At 51.6% G+C, this 23,922-nt stretch overlaps 1 protein-coding gene across 3 annotated transcripts; it reads right to left on the reverse strand.

Annotated features, from left to right (window-relative positions):
• Nucleotides 1-1,418: 1,418 nt before the first annotated feature.
• FLOT2 (flotillin 2) lies at nt 1,419-23,913 on the reverse strand. Of its 3 annotated transcripts, none has more exons than XM_072639809.1 (11): nt 23,764-23,913; nt 16,061-16,142; nt 7,828-7,918; nt 6,669-6,792; nt 4,720-4,838; nt 4,508-4,621; nt 4,268-4,387; nt 3,964-4,178; nt 3,471-3,654; nt 2,989-3,138; nt 1,419-2,906 (listed from the first exon to the last, which is right to left on the reverse strand). In XM_072639809.1, the coding sequence occupies exons 1-11, from the start codon at nt 23,810-23,812 to the stop codon at nt 2,868-2,870; spliced, it is 1,287 nt and encodes a 428-aa protein (XP_072495910.1). In that variant the 5' UTR covers nt 23,813-23,913; the 3' UTR covers nt 1,419-2,867. The 3 variants fall into 3 exon arrangements, with proteins under 3 accessions (XP_072495910.1, XP_072495913.1, XP_072495911.1); XM_072639812.1 differs by lacking the exon at nt 7,828-7,918 and adding an exon at nt 13,188-13,278 and having other exon boundaries at nt 23,764-23,900; XM_072639810.1 differs by lacking the exons at nt 16,061-16,142; nt 23,764-23,913 and adding an exon at nt 13,188-13,278.
• Nucleotides 23,914-23,922: the final 9 nt, after the last annotated feature.

Raw genomic sequence — 23,922 nt, forward strand, 5'->3', positions numbered from 1 at the left:
AGAACAACAGAAAAAAATATGGGTGATATATTGACTCACCCCCCCATTTTGGGCACTACATGTGTTTGTTTCTATAACCTAGAATAGTGTTTTGAATTTTCACTGTTTACTTACAAAAAAAAGTATTTTATTGGCACCTTTTTTTACATCATTTTCATTTCATAAAATATTTCACCTTTCCTCCCTTTCCCAGCAAACCATCCCTTGTAACAAAGAGTAACCATGAGACAAAAAACTCAACACATGAACTGAGTCTGATAGTGTGTGCAGTGCGCAACACCCAGCGTCATCTTCTACTTGGCAGAGAAGGGAGGCTAGTTCATTCTTTAATCTCTTCTCTAGGCCCACATTGTTAAACACAGCAGTGTTGGGTTTTTTAAAAAATTCTATTCATTGTCCCGGTTTTTGTGATTATAGGTTTCCTGGTCTCCGTTTCCGGTTCATATTTCTCATAGCAATATTCTATGCATGACATATCCACATACTATAGTTTAGCCAGTTCCCAGTGGATACATTTTTCTCTCCTCTCCAACAGTTGCTATAATAAAAAATCCGTTAACTATTTTGGTGGAAAAAATGATGTCTTTGACCTCTTAGGAGCATACACCTAGCAGAGGAACTTTTAGGTTGAAAGACATGGACATTGTTAATCACCTTAAAAAAACCCTAATTCTGAATTGCTTTCCAGAATGGTTTGATCAATTCATGGTTCCAGTTATTAGCATGTCCACCTTCCCACAGCCCCTTCAAAATGGACTATTTCCAAATAGTGTGATCCTGGCCAATTGGCCATGAGCAGAAACCCTTTGCATTTTAAATTATTAATGATGTGGAACATTTTCTATGGCTAAGAGTTTGTAATTCTTTTGAAAAGTAGTCAGCCACATCCTGTGACTACTTCTCCCTTGTGGAGTGGCTCTTTGGTATTATTTTAGTCCCTACAGATCTCATCTGTGATATTTATTTTTCTTTATTGTCAGTTTCCCTTTTACCCTAACTGTAGATGATTTATGGAAGGCTTCGTATACAGCCAATATCATTCCTTTTGTGACTGCCTCTCTCCTATTTAAGAACACTCTCCTTTCACCATAGCTATGATGGTTTCCTAATCCTGTTTTAATTTTCTAATGCTTATCACTGACTGTTTGCAGTCTACCAACATTTCATTTTTCGTAGAGCAGCTATTATGCCAAGATACCTACAGACTATTCCTCTTAGTGCTTTCCTCCCCCATACTGAATTGCAAGGCAGTCAGGCATTGCCCTGGGCACCCTGACCTCTCATCAGGAGTCACTGACATCTTTATCTTAATGCTCTTGCCCTCTGGTGGACATAGCAGGAAACAGCAGCAGAAGCTTTATCAGACCCAGCCCTTTTTCCATCCTTCCTTGCCAAAAAGACAACACAGCGCAGCCAGCTGGGTGCAAGGAGTCTTTATTACACCAGGGGGCAGGAGGCAGGGCCCAGGCCAGACATGCAGCATTCACATGCAGAGACAGTGACGTGGCGCAGGCCAGCAGCCTCAGGGATAACTGGAAACCCATCCGGTAGGGTTGGGCCTGTGCCCAGATGGGACACAGCACTCTGTGCCCTAGGCCAGCTTCTTCTATGTTCCCAGTCTGTGCCCTCCTCAGCTTGGTCCACACCTAACAGCCCAGGATACACCTGGTCTAGACTTCGGCAACTAGGGTGACCATCTGTCTCTTTACCTTCTTTCTTTTGGCCGAGTGACAGCCCCGGGATTGGGGCGGGGAGGGCAAACTGGACAGAGGAAGGTCAGCTCCTTGCCCCATCAGCAGCTCTCAGAAGAATGCAAGCTGGGAGAAATTTTATAGATGTTCTACAACAGGCTCCAGAGCATCAAGCAGAAAGGACAATATGGAGCCTGGGACGTGTCCCGTGGAAGGGTTAAAGAGGTGGCAGGAGGAATGTGGAGGCCTCAACAAAGGGCAGCACCTTGGGCCAAGAAACACTGGAATCTGCCCATGAGGATGCAGACCACCTTGACAAAGGGTACTGTGGCCCTTCCCTGGGCAAGTCGTCCTGGGGTTCTGGCTTCTCTGCTGCGCCTACTTGCACCTTTAGCCAGTAAGGAACCTTCTCTTTCTGCCCCCAGGGTCATGCCCAAGCAGCAGGCAACCCTGAGTTATGAGGGAGGGACATGCACACTGTCCTAGACAGCCTCCTTCTGCTCTTGGCACACTATTGGGCAAGATGAAGCCCCTGCACAGGACAGGGGGCAGCTTGACCCTCCCTTTGTTCTCCCAACAACTCACACCCCAAAATGGGTTCTGGCAGCTAGAGAGTCACAAAAGCCTTTGCAAAGGAGCCAGTGGCCCCGGCCCAGTGCTCCACAGTGTTCCCCGCACCAGAGGGCTGGCTGGTATGGGAGGGGACAAGGCCAGGGGATGGCTAGGGAAGGCAGGCCAATCCCAGGCTGGCAGAAGCTCAAGAGGCCATGGCTTCTGATGAGTGTGGCAGAACAACTCAAGGCCTCCCCACCCCAGGCCATCTCCTCCCTTGGGCTGCACTCGGGCAAGTGCCACACCATGGACAAATGGACGACCAAGGAACTTCAAGGCACCAGGATTATGAGGAGCAGGCAGGCTGCTCCCCAAGACAGACAGTGATTGCAAACATCCTTAGCTTCAATTATGATTGGTGGAGGTGAGGAAAGAGTGCACACACAAACACAAGAGACAAGGAACAGAGGAAGAGGCAGAGGATGACAGGACAGACTGATGTGAATGGACCGGGTCAGGCCATGCTCCAGGCCCCCACAAAATCAGGCACCAGAGTTGGTAAAACTTCCATTGTCCCTGGGAGGAGAACCCACGTCGGAGGACAGGCAGCTGGGAGAGGCCTCCTCAGCCCTGTGTCCCTGTTGCCTTCTGAACCAGAGGGATCTAGGGAGAGAAGAAAAGACACTGCAGGGAGACTCTCTCCCACCTGAACCCCTGCCCTCCCATGGTCAGGGACCCACCTCACCTTGGACAGGTCCACCCCAGTGAGAGCATGAACAGAAGCTGGCAGCTCCGCCAGCAGGCGCGTTACTTCACTCGTGACCTTGCTGTTGTCACCGCTGAGCACCACGACCTCATCCACTTTGGTCAGTGGAGCAGCCACCTTGGCAGCAATCTAGGCCAGGAGGGTTGGGGTTAGAGTAGGCAGCATCCAGACACAACCACAAGGGGTCTGCTCCCTCCTCTCCCTCTCTCTTCAAAGCCTGCACTCCTCCTGGGCTGAGACTGGACTGAAGCTGCCCCAATTCCCCCACACACTGCGGGCCTGGGGACTGCACACTGGCATTGCTTTTGGGAGAGATGGGGGCTTCAAGATGGTGAGGAGTGAGCAGTACTCTGGGACCTGGTCCAGCTGTGATCCATGGGTATGGACTGCCTTGGGACATCTGCCCTTCCCCAGGATGCCCCAAGCTTTCTATCCAGGGGCCGGGGCTATGGTCCTCTCACCGAGGGGAGGGCATCGAGCACAAGGGACAGCTTGGCGGCGTGGCCATACAGCTGGTAGGCCTCAGCCTTGAGCTTCATCCGCTCGGCCTCAGCCTTGCCCAGAGCCTCGATCACCATGGCTTCTGCCTCCCCTATCTTCCGGATCTTCTCAGCTTCTGCCTGGGCCAGGAGGACCTTCTTCACTCTGGGGGTAGGGAGGAGAGGCAGTGGGAGACCAGCCTGGCTCTGCAGCCCTGTACCCCACACCCTGGGACCTCTCCATCTGGTCTCTCTCTGGAACAGGGACTGTTCCTTTTCCATGCTTTTGAATTCCCACCTTGGGGGACCCTGCCCATTCTCACTTCAGGCCTTTTGCCACCTCCTTTTAGTGTTGAGCTTGGAGGGGGTGGTGTTCAGCTCCCAACTAGTCTTGGGAGCTGGATCTCATGGAAGCTTCAGGGTGGTTTTCCCCCTCCCCGCCCTTCAGGCCCGGGTACAGGCCACCTGCCCTCACTTCTCTCCCTCAGCGATCTGCTGGATGCGGTGGGCCTCAGCCTCTGAGGGCTGCCGGATGGTGGACACTAGCTCTTTGGCTGTCCGGAGGATCTCCTGCTCCTCCACGTCGATCTGCTTCTTTCTCTGCACCACCTCAATCTCAAGCTCCTCCTGTCGAATCTTTTGCTGCTCCTTGGCAGCCTGGAGCTCATAGGCCAGCTGGGCCTCGGCTGTCTGTGAGAAGAGAGGGCATTGGACTCCCGTCCTCCCCTTGCCTGAGCCCTTGCATGCCCATCCCCGTCCCCGGGCTCTGCCACCCTCACCTTGATGCTGACTTCCTCGGTGAAGGCCGACTTCTTCAGCTCGAAGTTACGTTTGGAATCAGCGATATATGTGTCTGCCAGGAACTTCATGTCTAACATCTCCTTCTTGCATTCAGCTTCCTGGGGGGCAGCAAAAGTCTGGGTCAGTCCTTGGGTTTTGAGGCACCTTGCTGACAGGGTGGCAGGAAGCCCTATGCTGCAGACCACTGTCTCTCCTCCCAGGCCAGGACTTCCCCTTACCCTGATGCCTGCGTCTCGTTCTGCCTCGGCCACTCCGATGTCGGCGTCTCTCTGGACCTGGGCCGTCTGGGATTTGCCCAGGGAGCTCAGGTAATTCACTTTATCATACACATCCTGTGGGAGTTTAAGAAAGTTAGCCCCAAGAGGATGGAGTGAGAGCCCTCGGGAGCTCTGGGCTGAGGGGCCCCATCATACCCCAGTGAGGACTGTACCTTGATGGTGAAGCTAAGGATCTCGATGCCCATGCGACCCACATCAGGGGCGGCCACTTCCCTCACCAGCTTGGCAAACTGGTCCCGGTCCTGGTAGATCTGCTCCACCGTCAGGGTCCCTGAGGGGGGCAAAGGCCTGAATCAAACCCTAACTCCTCACTCACTCCTTCAGGCCTGCATACTCCACACCTGGAGAATCCACAGACTAGGGCAGAGAAGTGTGGTGTGGATGGTGGTGACTTGCCTGCTTCTACCCTCCACTGCCTGACCCTGTCCTGAGAGTTCTTAATTCAATCTCTTGAGATCCATCTTACATTTAACCACATCTACATCAATAACACCTCACCTGCCTGTCCTCATAGAGGGGTCCAGGCTGCCCTCCCTAATTTGCTGTGCCCCCCAAGCACTATTGGCTCATTTCACAGATAAAGCAAACGAGGTCCTTCAGACAAGCACAAAGAAGTAGCATATGCCCAGGCCTCCAGTGTCCCTCCCACACTTCCTCCATCCATCCATCCTAAGGATTGTTCTGCCAGATCATGGCCTGTACAAACCAGTTTTCTGATGGTTCAAGATGGATAGGAGTATGAAGGTGCTGGCAGGGGAGGAGATGGGGGTGAGGAGGAGACTCCCTTAAAACCTGAGGGGCACCCTCATTTCCCAGGGGCTGATCCCTGGATTTAGTCACAAGGCATGGGTTCCAGTCTCAGCTCTGTGCTCTCCGTGTGACCTTGGGTCAATCATTTAACCATGGTAAGCTTCAGTTTTCCCATCTACAAATGAGGAAGTTTAATAGCTAGCTGTCCAGTTCCAAGTCTGGGACCCCGGGATGTTTCTAAGAATGTTGGAGTTGGGCTTATTTTTTTCTTCTCCATTCTCTTAGATCTTTCAGCTTATGGTATTTCTTACAGTCCGAGTGCATCAAGTAGACTGATTTATGTATACCGTAACATCTATCTCAACCGAAAGACTTCCCACTCCAACCCCAGAGGGGCCCAACCCTCAACCTCCACTCCACAACTGGACCTTGTGTGGCCAGGCTGACCTTGAGGCTCTGTCCTTCCCTGCTACAGGGGGACAGACACATCTCTGTGGATGGAGGGATGGGAAAAAGCGGGGGCTGGATCAGGTGAAAAACATCTTGGGCTTTTAAGACACTTGGGGTTCAATAAACATCAATAGTGTAACAGGGTGAACAAAAGCCTACAGGCCTTGTTGACTACCCTGAAAAGTGTGGAGGCCAGAGAAAGGATGGGGATAGAGCTCTGACCTCCTCTGCTGGGCTCAGACCAGGGGCCTTCAGAGAGGAAGGCCTGGGATGAGTTGGTCTACGTCCAAGGGAAGGGGAGATTGGATCTCAGGCTCGATGGAGGAGTGAGATGAAGGGAATGAGGATATTTGGTGCAGAGAACCCCAGAGTGGCCTTTAGGTATGTGAAGGCTTGGCCCCCAAGGACAGAATTGTAGGAGGGATGAGTGGGAGTCCCAGATTGGAGCGAGATGCCCACAAGAACTTCCTGTCACATTCAGTTGTGTCTGACTCTTCTTGATCCTATGGGCTGTAGCACACCTATGCTGTCCATGGCAGACATACTGGAGGGGTTGGCCATTCCTTTCTCCAGTTCATTTGACAGATGAGGAAACTGAGGCAAACATGGAGAAGGGACTTGCCTAAGGTCACACATTAGTAAGTGTCTGAGGCTGGATTTGGACCCAGGTGCTCCTAACTCTAGTCTCAGCACTTTATCCACTGAGACACCAACTGTTTGCTAACACTCGGAACTGTCTAAAAGTGAAAACGGGGTCTCTCTGGAACTAGTGGGCCACTCTCTACCTGCAGGTGTTCCAAGAGGAGGCCAGATGATCATCAGTTAAGGATCTGGCAGGGGAAAGGAAGGAAGGGGGTGGGCCAGGGAAGGGCTGGGGTCCGGAGCAGGAACTGTACCCCACCTAAGATGGATCGCAGGTGGCCCTCGAGGGTCTGCAGGACCACATTCTTGATATCATGGACATTTTTGCCCAGGAACTGCTCACAGGCCACAGCTAACAGCTCATTCTCAGTCATAATTTTCACCTGCAGAGAAGGAAGCAGGCCAGAACACAGTTAATTGGCGCAAAGAGTTGTTTAAAAAAATAAAAAGGCCGGGCAGCAGCCTGCTACCCTTACTCTGGGCCAGAGAGCCTAGGGAGATGGCTCTGCCACCCCCCAGCCCCTGTGGCTCCTCAATCAATCACAGACTGCTTCTGTTCCCTCCCCACCATCTGAGACCACTCCACAAAGATGGGTACATTTGTCCCAAGGTTCTGGTGGCCAAGAGTGCAAATGACCTTCTACTTTCAGTAAGAAATTATGCATGCCAGTATCTGCTCTGTGCTGTTCAGGAATGCCTCAACATCCAGGTCTGAGCTGAAGTCCCAGCACTCCACTGCCTCAGCTGACCTGCATCCCTGTACTCGGAGGCCCTGCTCTGTTCCCCCTGACCTGACTTCCCATATCAGCACCTTGGCCCTTGCCTCCCTCTCAAGGGGACTTTCTGGCCCCTAGGAGACACTTATGCCCAGAGAGGCAGAGACAGAGAAAGGCAGACACCGACTGACTATCTCACTAGATCAGGGAATGCAGCCAGAGTGAGTGTGTGTGTGTGTGTGTGTGTGTGTGTGTGTGTGTGTGTGTGTGTGTGTTCTCTCTTGTTGATTATTCTCTTAGGTTCTTCATCAAGTCCCCTCCAGCTCCTAGTAAAGCCAGACCCTTTCTCAGGGCCCAGGAGGGACTTTGAGCTGTGGGTAGACTCCAACACCTACAAACACCCAGAGGTTGGAACAGCAGAGGCCTCTGGGGAGGGGATGGCTGACATGGCCAACCTGAGGAGAGAAGGTGGATGTGATTGGTTCTGCCTGAGGATGGAGATGGCAAAGCAGGAGAGGTTAAAGCCAGGCCCTGGAGAATGACTGGGCCAAGGAGGCCTTTCACCTGGGTTCCTGAGCCCCCACTGGAGAGGAGGTCATCGTGGAGAGAATGTCTCCAATTGCCCATCGAGATGGAGGAGGTGGCTCCTGTCCTCTCTCCCCCTCCCCCCAGCCCCAGAGGCTATACCCAGAGTTACTATACCTGGGCGACACCCGTCACAGTTAAAGCTACCCCCTCGGCCGTCTCTACGTCCTCGCAACGGGGCTGCAACGTCATTATCTCTAGGGAAATCCTGTCAAAAAATGTAAGACATGTGCATGTGTCCAAGTGCGAGAGCTCTGAGGGTGTTGGGGGCAGCTCCAGCAGCCTTGGTCACCCTGGCAGACGCCTTGGGCAGGGTTGAATGTCTGAGAAGATCTTGGGGTCAGAGTGGTCAGGGCATGAAGGTAGAGTGAAGAACAGATTTCAGGAAAGAGAATGAAAACCAGCCAGATTTTTGGCCTGTTCCACCCCCACTCTTACTCAGATCAGCCCACATGGAGGACCACGGGAAAGAAAAGCCATACTAGGGATGGTCTGAAGGGCAGGAAAAATGGTTGCTGAAATGGAGAGCTCAGAGGGTGCTTTGTCCATTCGAAAGCACTAACGTCAGGGTCAAGTTAATTGAGTGGAAATGGAATGAAGTGCTCAGGCCATGGATGGAGGCAGGTGGAGGAGGGGGCAAGGGCAGACAGGGCCCAGGCAGTTTGGCTGATAGCAGCAGGGAGTTTTACAGAGCACAGTTGGTGCCAGGGAGCTGAAGTCTCTGAAGAGGAGAGTGGTGGGTGAAAGGGGCTTCTGGGCCTTAGACCTTGGGGTTCCTGCCTTAGGGCATATAGAAAAGAAGCAAAACTGAGAAATCTGGGGACTGCATCCCCTGCAAACAGCCCCTTTGCAAAGATTCTGACAAAAGTGGTCAGAAGAAATCATTAACTTTTGGGGGATAATAAAGGCTTTCCTACAGATCTAAAGCACTCCAGGAGAGCACTGGGATAAAATGCCTCCTGCCCTGCCCCCAAGATGTGGGAAACGATGAAGGAGTGGTTGCTGATGTTCCTGGCATCGAGGGGTGGCCAAGTACGGAATGTGAAAAGAAACAGACCATGAGAGTAACGTGGGAGGGAGAGTGATAAGACTCCAGAGAATTAGGGGTCAGGCTGACCCACTGCTGAGGAAAAGTGACCAATCTCCCCTACTCTGCAGCTCAGTGTCCCCAAATCACTCACCGGTTCTGACTCTCCAGTAACTTCCCCTTCCTTGACAACTGTGTTTTTGTTTCTCTGGTCAAAGGAGTCCTCCAGACAACTGATCCTAAGTAAGCAGCTCAGTTCCTATCACCAGGACTTTGCCTAGGCTGAGCCTCTTGCTTAGAGGGTCCTCCCTCTTCAAACACCCACCTTCTTTCAGAGCCTGGCTTAGGAGGCCCCTTCCAGCTGAAGCCTTTCCCTGAGTCCCACCACCCCACAATAACCTACTTCTGCATTTACTCTGCATATTATTCTCTGCATACAAGTGGATTCCCTCCAGTAGAATGTACGGTCTCTGAGGGAACATTTTGCTTTTCCTTTGAATGGTCAGCACACAGCACAGGACCTGACATGAGTTAAGCACACTCTATGCCCCATCCAATGGGACATTTACACAGGGTGGTTGCATTGCCTAAGTTCCAGCCCAGAATTCTATTCCTAAACTGTTTTTTTGGGGGAAATGGTGCCACTAGAGTCTGTCTCCCTCTGCTCCATCCCCAGCCAACACAAATGACATACCAGGAGATGTCACCCAGCCTTGGAGGATCTGGATGGAAAGACAACTCCCATTTCCCCTCGAGAGCCTGGCGTCTTGACTCTGGCCCCTGCTCAAATTCCTTTGGCCCTGAGCATGCGTCCAGTTAGGACACAGAAATGAAGGGAGGGAGGGAGGGCACTTCTGACCTCCAGTTGTCTCTAAGGCTGGAATACACCCACAAAATAAGCTTCTCTGCCAGGTTCACAGATGGTCTCTGGGTTCAAAAGGGCTTCCATGACCCCGGGGGTGGAGGCAGCTTCCTCTTGGTCTAGGCCTGAGAGATGATGGGGAGGGGTGGGGGTTGAATGAGGGTTGTCACATTCCTGGCAGCCATGGTCTTTACACCACAGAAGGGTCTGGGACTCAGTCAAGAGGCTGCTGAGGAAGAGCTGAGCTTGACCCACTGCATGGGCCTATGGGCTCTTTGGGGACTCCAGTCATTAGTCCTCAAATCGGAGCTGACTCCAATGGGGAAAGCTGGTGCTGAAGCATCCAGCCCTGTGACCAAAGTTGATGGAACATTTGCTCTGTACGTGCCAAGCACAGTGCTATGCACTGAGAGGCAGAGAAAGGCAGAGTTTCATCTGACAGGGGAGAGAGGACGTAATGGATAGGAAGGTATAAGATGGATACATAGATCCTGGAAGGGGATCTGAGAGGTCTCCTGCAGAAGGAAAGCAGGGAAACAGAGAAGTGACAGACATTCAGGCATCTGGACCAACCTAAAAAGGCATGGAGACTGCAGGTAGAGCACTTGGTTCAAGGAAGTGTAAGGAGGCCAGACATTGAGTATGTGGAGGAGAGTCTGAGGTAAAAAGGCTGGAAAGGCAGGAAGGGACTGAGTTATTAAGGGGATTAAACAGCAAACAGAGGAAGTCACATGAAAACTGACCCTTAAAGTCCCAGGGAGCTGGTGGAACTCATTGGGCTGCTCAGTAGAGGATGGGTCAGTGAGGAAAGACATCAAGGCTGGGGAGAGGCAAGGAAGGCTGTGCTATCAGGAAGTGAGAGAAGGGGACATGCCCAGGAGAGGCAGTGAAGCCTGGCAACAGGCTGGCCAGATGAAGGGAATGGGAGGGAGGAGGGCAAGATGACAAGAGAATGCATCTGCCAGCAATAGGGGAGTTCAAATGAGGACAGGGCTTGGAGGGCATGGGGGGGGTGGGGAAATAATGAGCTCTCTTTGGGGCATGTGGAGTTTGAAGTGCCTATGGTGGGGCCCTGGAATGAAATCTGGCCTCAGCCACTTACTAGTTATGTGACCCTGGGCCAGTCACTTTACCCTGACTGCCTTCAAAAAAAGAAAGAAAACACTACGGGAGATCTAGCTCAAGATGTTCAAAAACCAGTTGGTGATGGGGAACTGGCATTCAGGAGAGAGACTGGGAGTCATCTGAATAGAGATGATCATCTAACTCATGGGTTTGGCTGAAGAGGTCACCAAGGGAGAACAGGTATTTGGCAAATGCACAACAGGAGCTAGGAGAGCCTGCGGTGGGGGAGGGACATTTGTGGTGTGGGTGGACAAGGAGGCAGAAGAGGAATGGTCAGAGAGAGGGAGGAAGAGAACCATGGAAAAGCAAGGTCATGAAAACCCAGACAGGAGAAGAGGGCGATGGATGGTGCTGGACATTGTGGAGGTCAAGGTAAAGGACTGAGCAAAAGCCTGGGTCTGTAATTAACATGGAAATAGGTTCTGTGTGACCGCATGCGTCTACTCTGTATTCAGTTACCTGCCTTATCAAAGAAAGGAGAGGGGAGGAAAGGAATTCAGAAATCAAAAATTATAAAAAACAAATGTCCAAAATTTGTTTACATGTGATGGAGAAAAAAAAGCATTAAATAAATCTAATAAAACCACCATATTTATAATAATGTATTATCAACATACCAATCTATCAACATTAGTAACATAACAATACTTAGAGAAAATAAAAACGTTAAATAAACTGTTAACGCATGTTAATAATGAACTATAGGATATACTAATATCAATCACATATTAATAATACAATTGGTAGAGACAAAATAAAAACATAAAAAGGATTTCTAGTTAGGAGCTAGTGACTTCTGGTCCCTTTGGAGAGGTCAGTTTCGTTTGAATGAAGAGGCCACAGCTCAGATTACAGGAAGCCAGTGAGAGAAGAGGAAGTGAATCCAGCTTTCTCAATGAGTTTAGCTGAGAAGAAAGTAAGGGATGAAAGCTCACAGGGTCAAAGGAGGGTTTTTTTAAGGAGGTGGAGCCCCAGGCACGTTTGCAGGCAGCAGGGAAGCAAATAGTAGACAGGGTGAGATTAAGGATGAGGGCCGGAGGAGCCAGGGTGCCTGATGGGTAGGCGGCCCCCACAAGAGATGCTACATGATGCTCCTTCCTACTCAAGGACACCCCAGACCTCTGTGGAGTTAGCAGGAAAACAGGAGAAGAGAGACCAGATGCCAAGGCAGGGTGGGGGGGATGTTTCAGGAAAAAGAAAGCCGTCTCTCTGCCTGTCTGAAGGGTACTGGCAGCATGGCGGGGCCCTGCAGGGCGATGGAGGATGTGCCTTCAGGGGCTCTTGCAGGCCGCCTTGTTATTGTTTTAAATTGTTACTAATAATGGAATGGAGGCCCTGGCCTGCAGAAAGCTGGACTTGTGGCTACTTGCTCCATCACCAGAAGATCCTGATCTCTAATTCCATGAAGGATACCTAATAGACTTGGCCAGTAAGAGCAATCCTAATTCACCAAGGTTTTAAAAGCAAAGTCATCCTCATGAGAAACCTTAGGTTTCTAGAATTCCTCTTTCATAAGGCATGCCCATACTTCCTCTCATCTGTGCTCCCAGGAGTTATTCTCCCCATTTCATGCATGGGAAGACTGAGGCCCATTCGGCAGAAGTAGCTTGTCCAAGGCCACTCTGTGAGTTATGAGCTAGCTGAGGGTCCCTGGGTCCCTGACCAGAGCTTTGCTCTGGAAGAGCTGTCTCAAAGGATGCTTGGAAGGTGAGGCAGTAAAATGATCAGTGCGGTGGTGACCTTGGACTCAGTTTTCTTGGGAGAAGGGGTGGGAAGGCTTTTGCTCCTGCTTTAGCTCCTGGTGGGAGGGCTGGCCTCATCCTGGAGGACTATCAGGGTCCCCTCAACATGGGGGTTGACTGGACCCTCCCTCCACCCCGCCAGGGGTTCATTTCCACCGCCCCCGAGTCCAGGCAGGGCATCTCTCATGTGCACAGGCGTTAATCTCTCCTCTTCACACAGATGGGTAGACTGCCATTTGGGGGAACATGGCAGGTGGGAATGGGGCCTGGGGTGCAGCGTAGGAAGCAGAGGCCAAGGTGGCATGTGTCAGGAGGGAGCTTGGGGCTGACAGCAGTCACACTCACAACTCACACACTCACGTCCCAAAGCAACCCTTTCCCCCAAGGCCTGCTTATTGAGCTCTATCAGAAGGTCCCGTCTGGCTGATCAGGACACAGTTCTCAGCATCCCTCGATCTCTTCCGGACTCAGTCCTGAGGTGGGGTCTGGAGAGCCGTCCACAGACTGGCGGTGGGTGTGGTGAGGGGGTGCAGCACAGACACCTCTGCTGAAGCCACCTACATGACCAAAGCTGTGGAGATAGGGTGGGGGGTGGGAGCTGGGAGCAACACACTGAGAAGGTCCCATTCAGAAGATCTGGTCCTCTAGTTGCTGTCTGCTAGGCCCCACTGGGGCAAAAGGAAAGATTAAACACAGATGGAGGAAGCAGGTGGGTTATTACCTGTGCAACCCCTGTTACGAATAGCGGGACCCCCTCCGACGTCTCAATATTCTCACATCGACACAGGATGGTCATAACCTCCAGAGTCAGTCTGAGCGGCAGCCAGGGAGTGGGGAGTTGGGGAAAGGGAGAGGAGGAGGAAAGGGGAAGGGGACACAGCAAATACATACAGTGGTTACCAGACAGGCACTGATCCTCAATGCCCAGAGCAGGGCCTGGCACCCTGCACCTCATTCACCCCTTTCCCCCCACCCAGACTCTGCACGCTCAGGCCTTTGAATGTGAGTGTGGTTCTGCTGAAGGAGCACACCCCCCTCCCCACAAAGGACTTTGGGGATGAAGGTTCCAGAAGCAGAGAGGGGGCACTCATAGCTCTGTGTGACGCTGGCTAGTTGGCCTGACATAGACTGAGGGAGTTCATCTCCCTCTCTGCCAAGGACCAGAAAGCTCCCTTTCCCCAGTCATGGGGTGGGGACCCCTCAGGGGGGTCTACTTGGCAGCAAACACAGCATGTTTCTTTAAGATTTAAAATGATGGTTTCTTTTTCTAAATAATAAACCCCGCACTTTCCAGTTAGTTCCGCCCAGAGGGACAGTCTACCCAGGGGTACTTCCAGTAAGTGCTGCCTGGCCTGTGCCTCGACAAGCCCCTGGGCAGCTCAGGTATATTCACAGGGGACAACCAAGCCTCACTCCAATGTTGGCCAAGTGTGGTCAGGAATCTAGCTCAGCTTCGGAGAACTGTCCCAGGCACACCCCAGCCAAGCAGGGACAATGCTTGGGAGAGGCAGGTGGTGGCCTGTGACCTTCTTTCCTCCTGGTAATGTGATTGCGTCTATGTTTCTCTTATGAAAGTCCCAGGATGGGGGAAGGAAAGGGGAGGGGAGAAGCAGAAGTCATCTGAAAAGCAAGAAGGGAACAAGAGGGGGTGCTTAGCAGGGAGTAGCCCCACAGGCAGGCCTGGCTGCCACAGGGCGGGATGAGGGTTAGCAGGCAGCCTGCACGAGAAGGCCAAGTTTGTAACAGAGAAGGAACCCATGTGCCCATCTGAGGGGCTGGTGGTTTTCCTCCTGGCACTGGGGGCTCTCTGGCCAAGTTTTCTCTCTGCCATCCTCAGGGGTCCTTGATGACAATTATAGTGGTGTGGCCCACCTTCCCCATCTTCCTCAGTCATCCCTCCTTCCCTGCCTTTGTGCGAGCGCATGGATCATGTGGCAGAAGGGTCCGGCTTGGAGTGTCTTCTCTGCTTCTAGCCCCACTACCAGGTTCCTCTCTCTAGAGGCTGATGCAGTGAAGGCTGGCTCAAATTGCTCTGTGCTGGAAGCCAGGAGGGAGAGTGTGAGGGAGAGGAGGAGGAAGGAGCAAAAGAGAGACAAAGGCTGCAGCTCAGATGCCAGAGATGGAGGGAGAACCACAGATCAGAGAGAGATGCCTTCCATCATGCTTGGCAGGGGGGACAAGGAGGAGGTGAGAAGAGAGCCAGGTCGACCGGCTATGGCAGTGCCTTTTCCAAGAGTGGGGTAGGTGAGATCAGGTGCCCGGTCCAGACAAGTCCTGCCTAATACCTGTTTGCACAAGGAGGTTGGAGGCCCTGGCTAGAAATTCCTGGCCAGAGATTCAGCTTCAATGCCCCTGATGCCAGTTGAGGGAAGAGGAAAGTGGCTGTGTGTCCATGCCCGAGAGATGAACCTGTCAGAGTCACAACAGCAGGGGAATTGAGCACTAAGAGAAGCTAAGTGACAAGGAAAGGGCTGAAACCTTGAGGTGCTGGTTGGTGACCTCAGTCTGTATACCAGAGCTGGATACCCCAGGCCTGGGGACACCTGCCCAGAGCCTTGTCCTCCTATGAAATGAAGGGATCTGAGGGATCCAGCAGCACTGACACACTAGGATCCTGCACAGATCACTCCCTGGGAAGAACACCTTTGGGTAGGTCTGCTTTTCTATAGGGTCAGGTCTCTGCAGCAGACCCCAAGACCCAATCCTGACATCTCTGTGCCAGGGAGCTCCCTGGGACCCCAAGACCCAAGAAGAAAGACTTGCTGTAGAGCAGAGAGATAAGGAGAAGATAGGGAAGAAGGAATGGTAACAGGAAACCAGAGCCTTTTGAGAGGCAGTGACCACTACTCAAGCACCAGCTTCTAATCCTGGCAGTGTTCTTTTATGAATGCCCTGACACCTCTGAAGGGTCGGGACAGGGAGGGGATTCAAATTTCAATTCCTCTTCCTTCAGTGTTTTCCACTGTCACCCCAATTTTCAGGTTAACTTCCCTGAAGGATTCTGGGAAAGATCATTTCTTAAAACAGAGGAAGGGTGGGGAATAGGGGACAGCAGCTGCTCTCCTTATGGGGTAGCTGTCTGGTCTCTTCCTGAAGGGGAAGGGTGGCACCAGGCACCTGGAACTGCCTTGGCCCCTGGCTCTGGGAGCTCTTCTGATCAGGTCTGATCTGATGTCAGATGGCACAAGCCCCATGCAGTTCTCTGGGTCTGATTAAAAAAGAGCCCTGAGCATTGATCTCCCCCTTCCTCACTCTGCCCCCAGGACACTTCCACTGCAGCCTGGAAAGAATGTAAGTATTTAGTCTGTTTGTCCCGAGCCTGCATCTCTACTTCTTGTCCATATGCAGGCCTGGTGCCCAAGAGCACACCAAGACTGGACAGGCCTAGAATTAAGGCTATCTGATGGGAAGTTCCCAATTCTCTGGAATGCCATCGATGCCAACCACTGCCAACCTGGCAATGTAACCTCTCCCCACACAAACCTTGGGTCCCACAGGACAGCTTTGGTCAGAGGAACTAGCTCTGATCACTGAGGAGAGTCTCCACTGCCCCCTCAGGGCACATCCTCCCCTCTCCCCCCAGGAGGCCCTTACCTCTGTGTATCTGAGATGAACCACCAGGCCCACGCCCAGCCTCCAAACACATACTTCTTTGCATCTGGACTGAAGCAGCCTCCTACAAAGCAAATCGAGACGCTGTTAGTGTGGAGCTCACAGGACCTTGGAGACGCAAGGGACCGCAGAGGCTGTCTCTGGTTCGTCTGTCTCTAGGTACCTTCTGTGAGAGTCCTGATAGGTGGTCAACCAGCATTGGCTTAGACTGCCAAGGGGACCGTGGCAGCCTTCAGGGGCCTGTTCTTGCTCAGAGTCTGATTTATTGGGAGGATTTTCCTATTAAACCCAAACCCGTAACTCTTGTTCCCTACGCCTATTTATTTATTTTTTGTGAGGCAATGTGGGTTAAGTGACTTGCCCAGGGTCACACAGCTATAAGTGTCAAGTGTCTGAGGCTGGATTTGAACTCAGTACCCTGATCGAGGGCTGGTGCTCTATCCACTGTGTCATATAGTTCTCTCTAGAGGCCATGTGCTGTCCCTCCTCCTATTTTTCTATCCTTTCATTTGAGGAGAAACACTAGCTCTGGGCTCACAAGACATCCTCTGGACCTATACATCACCATTAACAAATGCTTACCAAGCACTGGATGTGTGTGGGCACTTGGACACAAGCATTTGTGAGACACAGCTGTGGCTCAAAGGAAGCCTATGGTCTATTTGGAGAGACAGGGCACAGAGGGAGAGAGATATTACAAGGTGACAACTATATACAGAGAGACAGAGAGAGAGATGGAGAAGGAGGGAGGGAGAATGGAGAGAGATGGAGAGGGAGAGAAAGGAAGGGAGGGAGGGAGAAGACAGAGAGAGCAAGAGAGCAGCATGGTGGGAAGCTGGGTGGTCAGAGGTAAGAACAGCTAAGCCTCATTCACATTCCTGGCACGCTTGTGAGGTTCTTTAAGTTTTTAAAAAAACAAAAACAACTGAAAAACCAAAACATGTACACCACAGGTATTTTTCTTCCCATTTTACAGATGTAGACAGTGAATCTGACAGGGGTAAAGTGACTTGCCCGCTGTCCCAGGCAGGAAGGAGGGTAAAACCTGAGCAAACCGAGAAGGAATCACAAAGGCTACATCAGATATCTGAAGGCAGAAGAGACTTGGGTTCCGATCCCTGTTAGAATACTTACTAGCGGTGTGGCCCAGGCACATCACTGGGCCTCAGTTTCCTCATCTGCACAATGGGGATGATGCCTGTGTTGCAATGACTGAATATGTCAGCTGTGGTTCCTGTCGTGCCGGGGGTGGGGTGGGGTAGGGGTGTTACAGTTGCTAACGGAGAATTAAAGGGAAGAAATGAAGAGGGTGGAGTTTGCCGGGCAGGAGTGGACCCATTCTGCAAGTGTCACATCTTTTTCCAGCAATGTACAATGGCTTTGGAACAAAAGCACAGGGTGTTGTTCGGTCGTTTTGGCTGTGACTGATTCTTCACGACCCCATTTGGGGTTTTCTTAGCAAAGATACTGCAGTGGTTTATCATTCCCTTCTCCAGCTCATTTCACAGATGAGAAAACTGAGATAAACAGGGCTGAGTGACCTGCCCAAGGTCACACAACCAGTCAGTGTCTGAGGCCAGATCTGCAATCAGGTCTTCCTGACTGGACCCAGCACTCTCCACTATGGCACTATCTAGCTCCCGTAATGCTGAGGACTGACTGTAGAAGGCTGAGGGGCCAGAGAAATCTGGGATCTTAGTGAGGGCACCACTCACCTGGCTAATTAGAGCTTCCAGGTGGGTAACAGTAAAAAAGCAACTCCCATTTATAGTCTTTTAGAACTGAATTAAAGACATTTTCTGATGACTGTAAAAAAAGTTCATCCAAATGTTCACAAAACTAGAAGCTGGTTCAACTTTTTGGAAAACATTCTGGGAAGGGGCAAGAACAGAGACTGAGCTGGTCAGAGAAACTGCATCAGGGACCCCACTGCTGGGCACTCTGGGGGGAATCAAAGAGAAAGGAATCTGGTAAAAGGAAAATGGAGCAGGCATTACCCAGAAACAGCCTTCTGGTGACAAAGGAGGTCTGAGTCAACTGGGGAACAATCAGGAAAACTGTGGTGGTGGTGGTGATGATGATGGTGGTGGTGGTGGTGTGTGTGTGTGTGTGTGTGTGTGTGTGTGTGTGCATGTGCATGTGTACATGTGTGTAAGTGTGAGAGTGTGTATGAAACATAATATCATGACAACATAAAAGAGAACCATGAAGAATTTAGAGACACGTAGGATAAGAACCTGAAGAAAAGTCTAAGCGATGTCTATAGCAGCCCTGAGGAAGGCGATGCCCAAAAGCAGGGGAAATTTGCTAACTGTCCAGAAATGATGATGAAAACGATTTCCTTCCTCCTGAGGGGAATGGAGCTGAGGCTGCTTTGGACTACCACTGATTTTACAAGGGAGGGCCCCTAGGAGCAGCCAGAGGCTTGAAAACTGAAGTAAAATACAACTCAGGAATAGGAAGGGCACTACTGATCTTGTTTTACGGAGGAGGAAATGGAGGAGGTACAAGCTTTGGAGTTGGGGATCTGACTTCCAATTCTGGCTCGGTGACCTTGGACAAGTCTTTAACCTCTGGGTACACTGAGGGAGTTGGACCAGGTAGCCCCTCAGCTCCCTTTGGGCTCTTGCAGTCTAGGACCCAATATCCATGTGGGCTGGCCCACCCAAGGCAGGAAATAACTGGCATCCGGGAGCATGAATCCAACTTTGAAATCAGAATCTCCTTTAGGATAAAGTGAAATTGGAGCAGGGGCCACAAATCATTCCTTGTCCTGGGGCCAAAACAAGTATCACTCATGGATCAGGTGCCATGTAGGCTTAAAGTCAAACAAAGGTCCTGAGTTCAAATCCAGCTCTACCACTGACTGCCTGTTTTACAGAGGGCATATGACTTAACTTACCCAGGACTCCATTCTCTTTATCTATAAAATGAGGCGTTGGGCTAGTCATCCAACAAACCCTTATTAAGTGCCTGCTATGTTCTTGGCAAAGGCAGCTAGGTAGCTCAGGGGATAGGATGCAGAGACTGGAGTCAGGAAGCCCTGAGTTAAAATCTGGTCTCAGACACGCCTTGGAAGTAGCTAGATAGATCAGTGAACAGAGCAATGGGTTAGGTCCTGCGTGACCCTGAACAAGTCACTGAACCTCTGTTTGTCTTAATTCACTGGAGAAGGAAATGGCAAACCATACCAGGATCCTTGCCAAGAAAACCCCATGAACAGAACTGGTGTGCTATGGTCTAGGAGGTCTGGAAGGGTTGAACAGGACTTAACAAGAATGTGTTAGGCACTGGGGGATAAAGAGCCCACCCCCACCCGCATGGGCAAGATTCCTTTCTGGCTCTTAAATCCATGAGGGTAAAACCCAGCACCTCCTTATCCTAGAGCGGGATGGCCAGGCTGACTCTTAACACTGGGGGTACAGGGACTGGGTGTGTGGGGTAAGAACGCAGGCTCTGGCCACCCTCACCCCACTTTCGTCTTGTGTCTGCTGATCTTTGGGTCTGAGCTTTGGCCAAAGAATGATGGCAGGGCTCCAGATCAGCAGCAGCAGAAACAGGAAGCAGGGGCTCTTTGGAATGGCCTTCCTGCCTTCCCTGCCTCTGGCCTCCAGGCCCCACTGGGCAAAGGGGATGCTTCAGCCCCTGGATGGGGCTTGAGGAACCCAGCTCCTCCATTCCCCAGCCTCTGCTCCCATCCCTGACCCCACCTGCCCCCCCCAAACCCCGCCTTCCTTGGCCACCTGCTTCCACCTTCTCAGGCTTGTGGTGAATTTGTGTGAACACAGGTGATAGCAGACAACAAGGAGTCTGACCCCTTTCACTAGAGAAGGAGTGGCAAGGCCAACCCGGCTCTTAACAGGCAGGTACAGGAGTCTGGTTCCCTTTCCACCACCCCACTGTCTTGTTTGCCCTCATTGCATTCTCTTCCTCCACTCTGGCTCCAACTTGGCCTATGAATGGCACATCATCCTCTTCTTGTTCCTAGCCAAGGCAAGACTCTCAATGTACTGATATCTTTATACATTCAGAGCTAGACCAGAAGACAGGTCAGCATTTCATCTTTTAATGGACCCTTGGGAAGGGCCTGGAAATTAATAAAGGGAAGAAGGTTTGGAGTGGATGCCCAAGGGACTTTCTAGCTGCTGGGGACCAGGGGTTAGAAATCCAGAGATTTTGGGGGTGAGTTTGGGAGGGGAGGACAGGGCATAGAAACATCAAGATTTAATCCTCAATCGCAAATTCTCAAGATAGGCTGCATAGTAGAGGAAGTGTCAGATTTGGGATTATAAGGAACCTGGGTTTCAAATCTCACCTAAGACATTGATGGCATGGGGTCAAGTCACTTAACTTCTCAAAGCCTCTGCCAGGCACATTTGTAAAACAGTATGTCACCACCTTATAAGGCTGTGCGAGGATCAGATCAGATCAGAAAATGCACAAAAAACTCTTTGTAAATCTTAAAGCACTATGCAGACGTCTGTTTTATCATACGATACTGGAATGGTCTATAAAGAGTAAGACAAGAGAAATCTGTCCCTGAGCAGCAGGAGAGAGGGTGGCCATGGATCTGGTCACATTTACTTCAAGAGGTCCAGGAGCTGGTAACAGAAGCCCTCTGGGGTAGGCCTTAAAGGAGGGTGGGTTCAAATGGCTAATGGGAGCTTTTCTTGACCCTTACTTAAGGACTGTGAAGTCAGAGGGGATATGGGTTTCCTCACTGCAGAGGTCTGGGTTATGGGCCTACCCTACATTCCCCAAGGTTCCATCAGAAGACGAACCTATGTCCCAGTCAGGCACCAGAGAGACGCCCAAAGCATCACAGACCTGGTTTTAATGCTAATACCTTTACTTTTTATCTGCCCTAGGCCTAGGTTTCCTATCTAAGATAAAGGGGTTGGGTTCTGGATCTCAATTTAGAGTTATGCAACAAAAGTGAGTTCATAGGTTTTGGCTCAGTGATTTCCTTCGGGGCATATTTGCCAAGCAGGTCAGAGATGAAACAGCATTGATAGAGTCCCATGTTTTGTGATATGAAAGACCCTGAAACAAAGTGAGTGGGTGAGTGCCCAAGAGCGTTTGTATGAAATGAGTGAAAAAGCCATGGTTTATCAATACAACGGAATATTATTGTGCAATAAGGAGGAATTTAAAAAAAAAGAAGAAACGAATTCAGAGAAATATGGGAAGATGGAGACAAAATGATCATAACAAGGTGAATTCCAAGACTTGGACTCATCTTCCGAGGAAACCTTGAGGGTGGGGAAGCGGGGAAGGGGGGAAGGGGGGATGGAAGAACAGGCTCCTAGCCCAGGACTCAGGGTTGGGACAAGTGAAAGAGACTTCCACACTCTCAGCCAAAGAAAAATCAAGAACATTTCCAAAGAACAGGTAAGACACACAGCTCCTCATAATGGTGGGAATGTGGGAGCCAAGAGGGCCTAAGGACAGTGTCCCAGGCAGTTACTGGAGAGGGGGATTTTCCACTAAATTGACTTCCTTTTCCCACAAAGGAGGCTTTGATTAGGAAGGAGAATATGAAAAACAGAAGCCATCCAGAAAACTCAATTTTTTTTTTAAATGAAGAGAAAAGACTGAATGACCTCTTCAATCCTCTCCAGCTCCAATATAAGACCCTGGTCCAGGTGTGTATTACATGATAAAGGACAAAGCTAAGAACAGTGGCTCTGGAACCATCACAGTCACACACTTCTGGTGGGACCTCGGCAACTTCACAGGGCCTCAGTTTCCTCATCTGTAACATGGATGTGTGTGAGAAATACACAATAGCTCCAAATCTAGGCTCCCATGAGGCAAGGGCAGGTTGGAATAAGTCCCTCCCTCCCCTCTTCTGGTTGCTCTAATCTGCTACTAACAACATTGCCACTTGCTGGATGCCAGGGCTGGGTTCTGGAGACCAGCCAACTCCACCTTCTGCCTCTGCCTTTCTATAGGCCCAGGAAGTACCCACCTTTCCATCCTCCCACTCCTTGTTTCCACAGTCTGGAAATCCTCACTCCCTAAGAAAGTAGCCCGAGGCCCTCATTCTCCTAGGTCAGAGCTAGCTTGGAGAGATGGATGGGGAAGAAGACATGTTATAAAGTGAGAAGGGAGAGCTCTCCATCCATCTCTCTAGATGGCTCTTGGGGAGGACCAGATCTTACCTCTTAGCTTTAGGAATATTCAACAGAGATGGGCAAGAGAGTTCTGGAGCAAGGCTTTCACTTCTACTGGGAAAGAGACCTAGGGAAAGATAGGGCTTTGGTGGAAAGAGGTGGCTTTGGAGTCAGTGTTGAGGTTCCGATGGGAGTGCATTCACTTAGACGTTCTCCATAGCTATTGCGAGCTTTATTGATGCAAAAGCAGAGGGTCTGAGATTTAGCTAGGAGCTAAGCAAAGGCACTGATATAGGAAAAGAACCAGACTTATATACAGTCTGAAGGATGTAACTTTTAGGGTTTCTAATGGGGGTTGGAGATTTAGGGACCGATGAGGAAGATGGAGGACACGAGATAAGGGAGAAAGGAGAAAGTTTAAGACCCAGGATGGGGGAAGACAAAGAATTTTATGGTCTAGGATAAGGGGGATAGACTTTAGGGTGCCTTCAGGTTAGAAAATAAACCTAGGGCTTCACAAAGTACTAGAAAAGCAACCCTTAATGTTAATTTTAACCCTTAGGGCACTGTTTCTAGAGGGTTAGACTTCAAATTCCACTCTGACACAGGGAGTGATGCTTGGCAAAGTCATTCACCAGGCTTCAGCTGCGCCTCTAAAATGATGGGGCTGGACCGGAGCCTCGGATTCCTTTCAGCTCAGAGGAGGGGTATTTCTCTCCCCTGTACCTGTGGCCTTCAAGGCTCCGGTCATGCTGCCAATTCGGTCAGCACAGCAGAGAGCAGGAGGGGATTTCCTTGGTAACTGAGAAAGCCTTCGATTTTGGGATCAATGCTGGGCCCAAAGCCATAGCCCGCACCTTGGTAGCTGCAAGGCCTGAGGGTTTAAAAACCCCCAATGTAACAGCCATGTCTACTAGACAACTCCCTCTCCCACCTAGCCAGGGTGGGGCTGGGGTGCTCGGGAGATGACAGATGAGGGGAGGCAGACTCGGGGGGCTTCCGGCTGCCCCCCTCCACCCTAAGGCCTCAGACTCCACCCACACCGGGCAGGGGGCAGTCAGAACTAGCACCCAGTTCAAAGCCTCGGCCCCGGGGCTCTTTCGCGCTGGGCAGGGTGGTGCCCGCACGCCCGGATCCGCTGCTTGGTCTCCGCAGAAAAGGAACCGATTCCTCCGCAGCCCTCCATGCCCTAGCCGGGGCAGGGGGCAGGGGATTCCCAGCAGCAGGAGGGAGGGGGCCGGGACAGGGGAAGCTCCTCCCCGGGCCCCCGCGCGTCCTCGGGTGCCGGCACCCCGGGGCTCCCAGGGTGGGGGTGGGGCGAGGAGCACTGACCCCCGCGGAGAAGGCAGGCGAGGAGGGCGGGGAGGCAGCCCCCCCCGGACTAAGAGCTCAGACCCCGCATCTAGGACAGACACCCCGGCCACGCCGCCCCCTCCCCTGACCCCCAGCACCCAGCTGCTCCTCCGGCCCCCCGCCCCCCGAGGCCCTGCCCCAACGGCGGCCGCGCCCCTCCCATCCACGGGCTGCCCGTTCCCTCTCGTACCCCGCAGCTACCGCCCCCGCCCTCACCTGACACCACCAGCGCCTCGTTGGGTCCCACCGTGTAGCAGTTGCCCATGGCTGCAGCGCCAGCGCCCGGGGCACAGCGGCCACACCGCTGCTCTCGCGCCTCCGCCGGGCGGGGTGGGGCGGGGCAGCCGGGCCGAGAGTCCGCCGAGCGCGCCTGCG

The sequence above is a fragment of the Notamacropus eugenii genome, chromosome 2 (assembly GCF_028372415.1).
Source record: "Notamacropus eugenii isolate mMacEug1 chromosome 2, mMacEug1.pri_v2, whole genome shotgun sequence".
NCBI classification, from domain to species: Eukaryota; Metazoa; Chordata; class Mammalia; order Diprotodontia; family Macropodidae; genus Notamacropus; species Notamacropus eugenii.

What these genes read in the sequence shown, in the direction of transcription:
- FLOT2 (XM_072639809.1), bottom strand. Translation starts at nt 23,812, where the DNA reads ATGGGCAACTGCTACACGGTGGGACCCAACGAGGCGCTGGTGGTGTCA. An exon ending in CCACCTGCGATCCATCTTAG is followed by an intron (nt 4,839 to 6,668) that starts GTGGGGTACAGT and finishes TGCCCCCCTCAG; the next exon opens with GGACCCTGACGGTGGAGCAG. An exon ending in AACGAGACGCAGGCATCAGG is followed by an intron (nt 4,388 to 4,507) that starts GTAAGGGGAAGT and finishes GCTGCCCCCCAG; the next exon opens with GAAGCTGAATGCAAGAAGGA.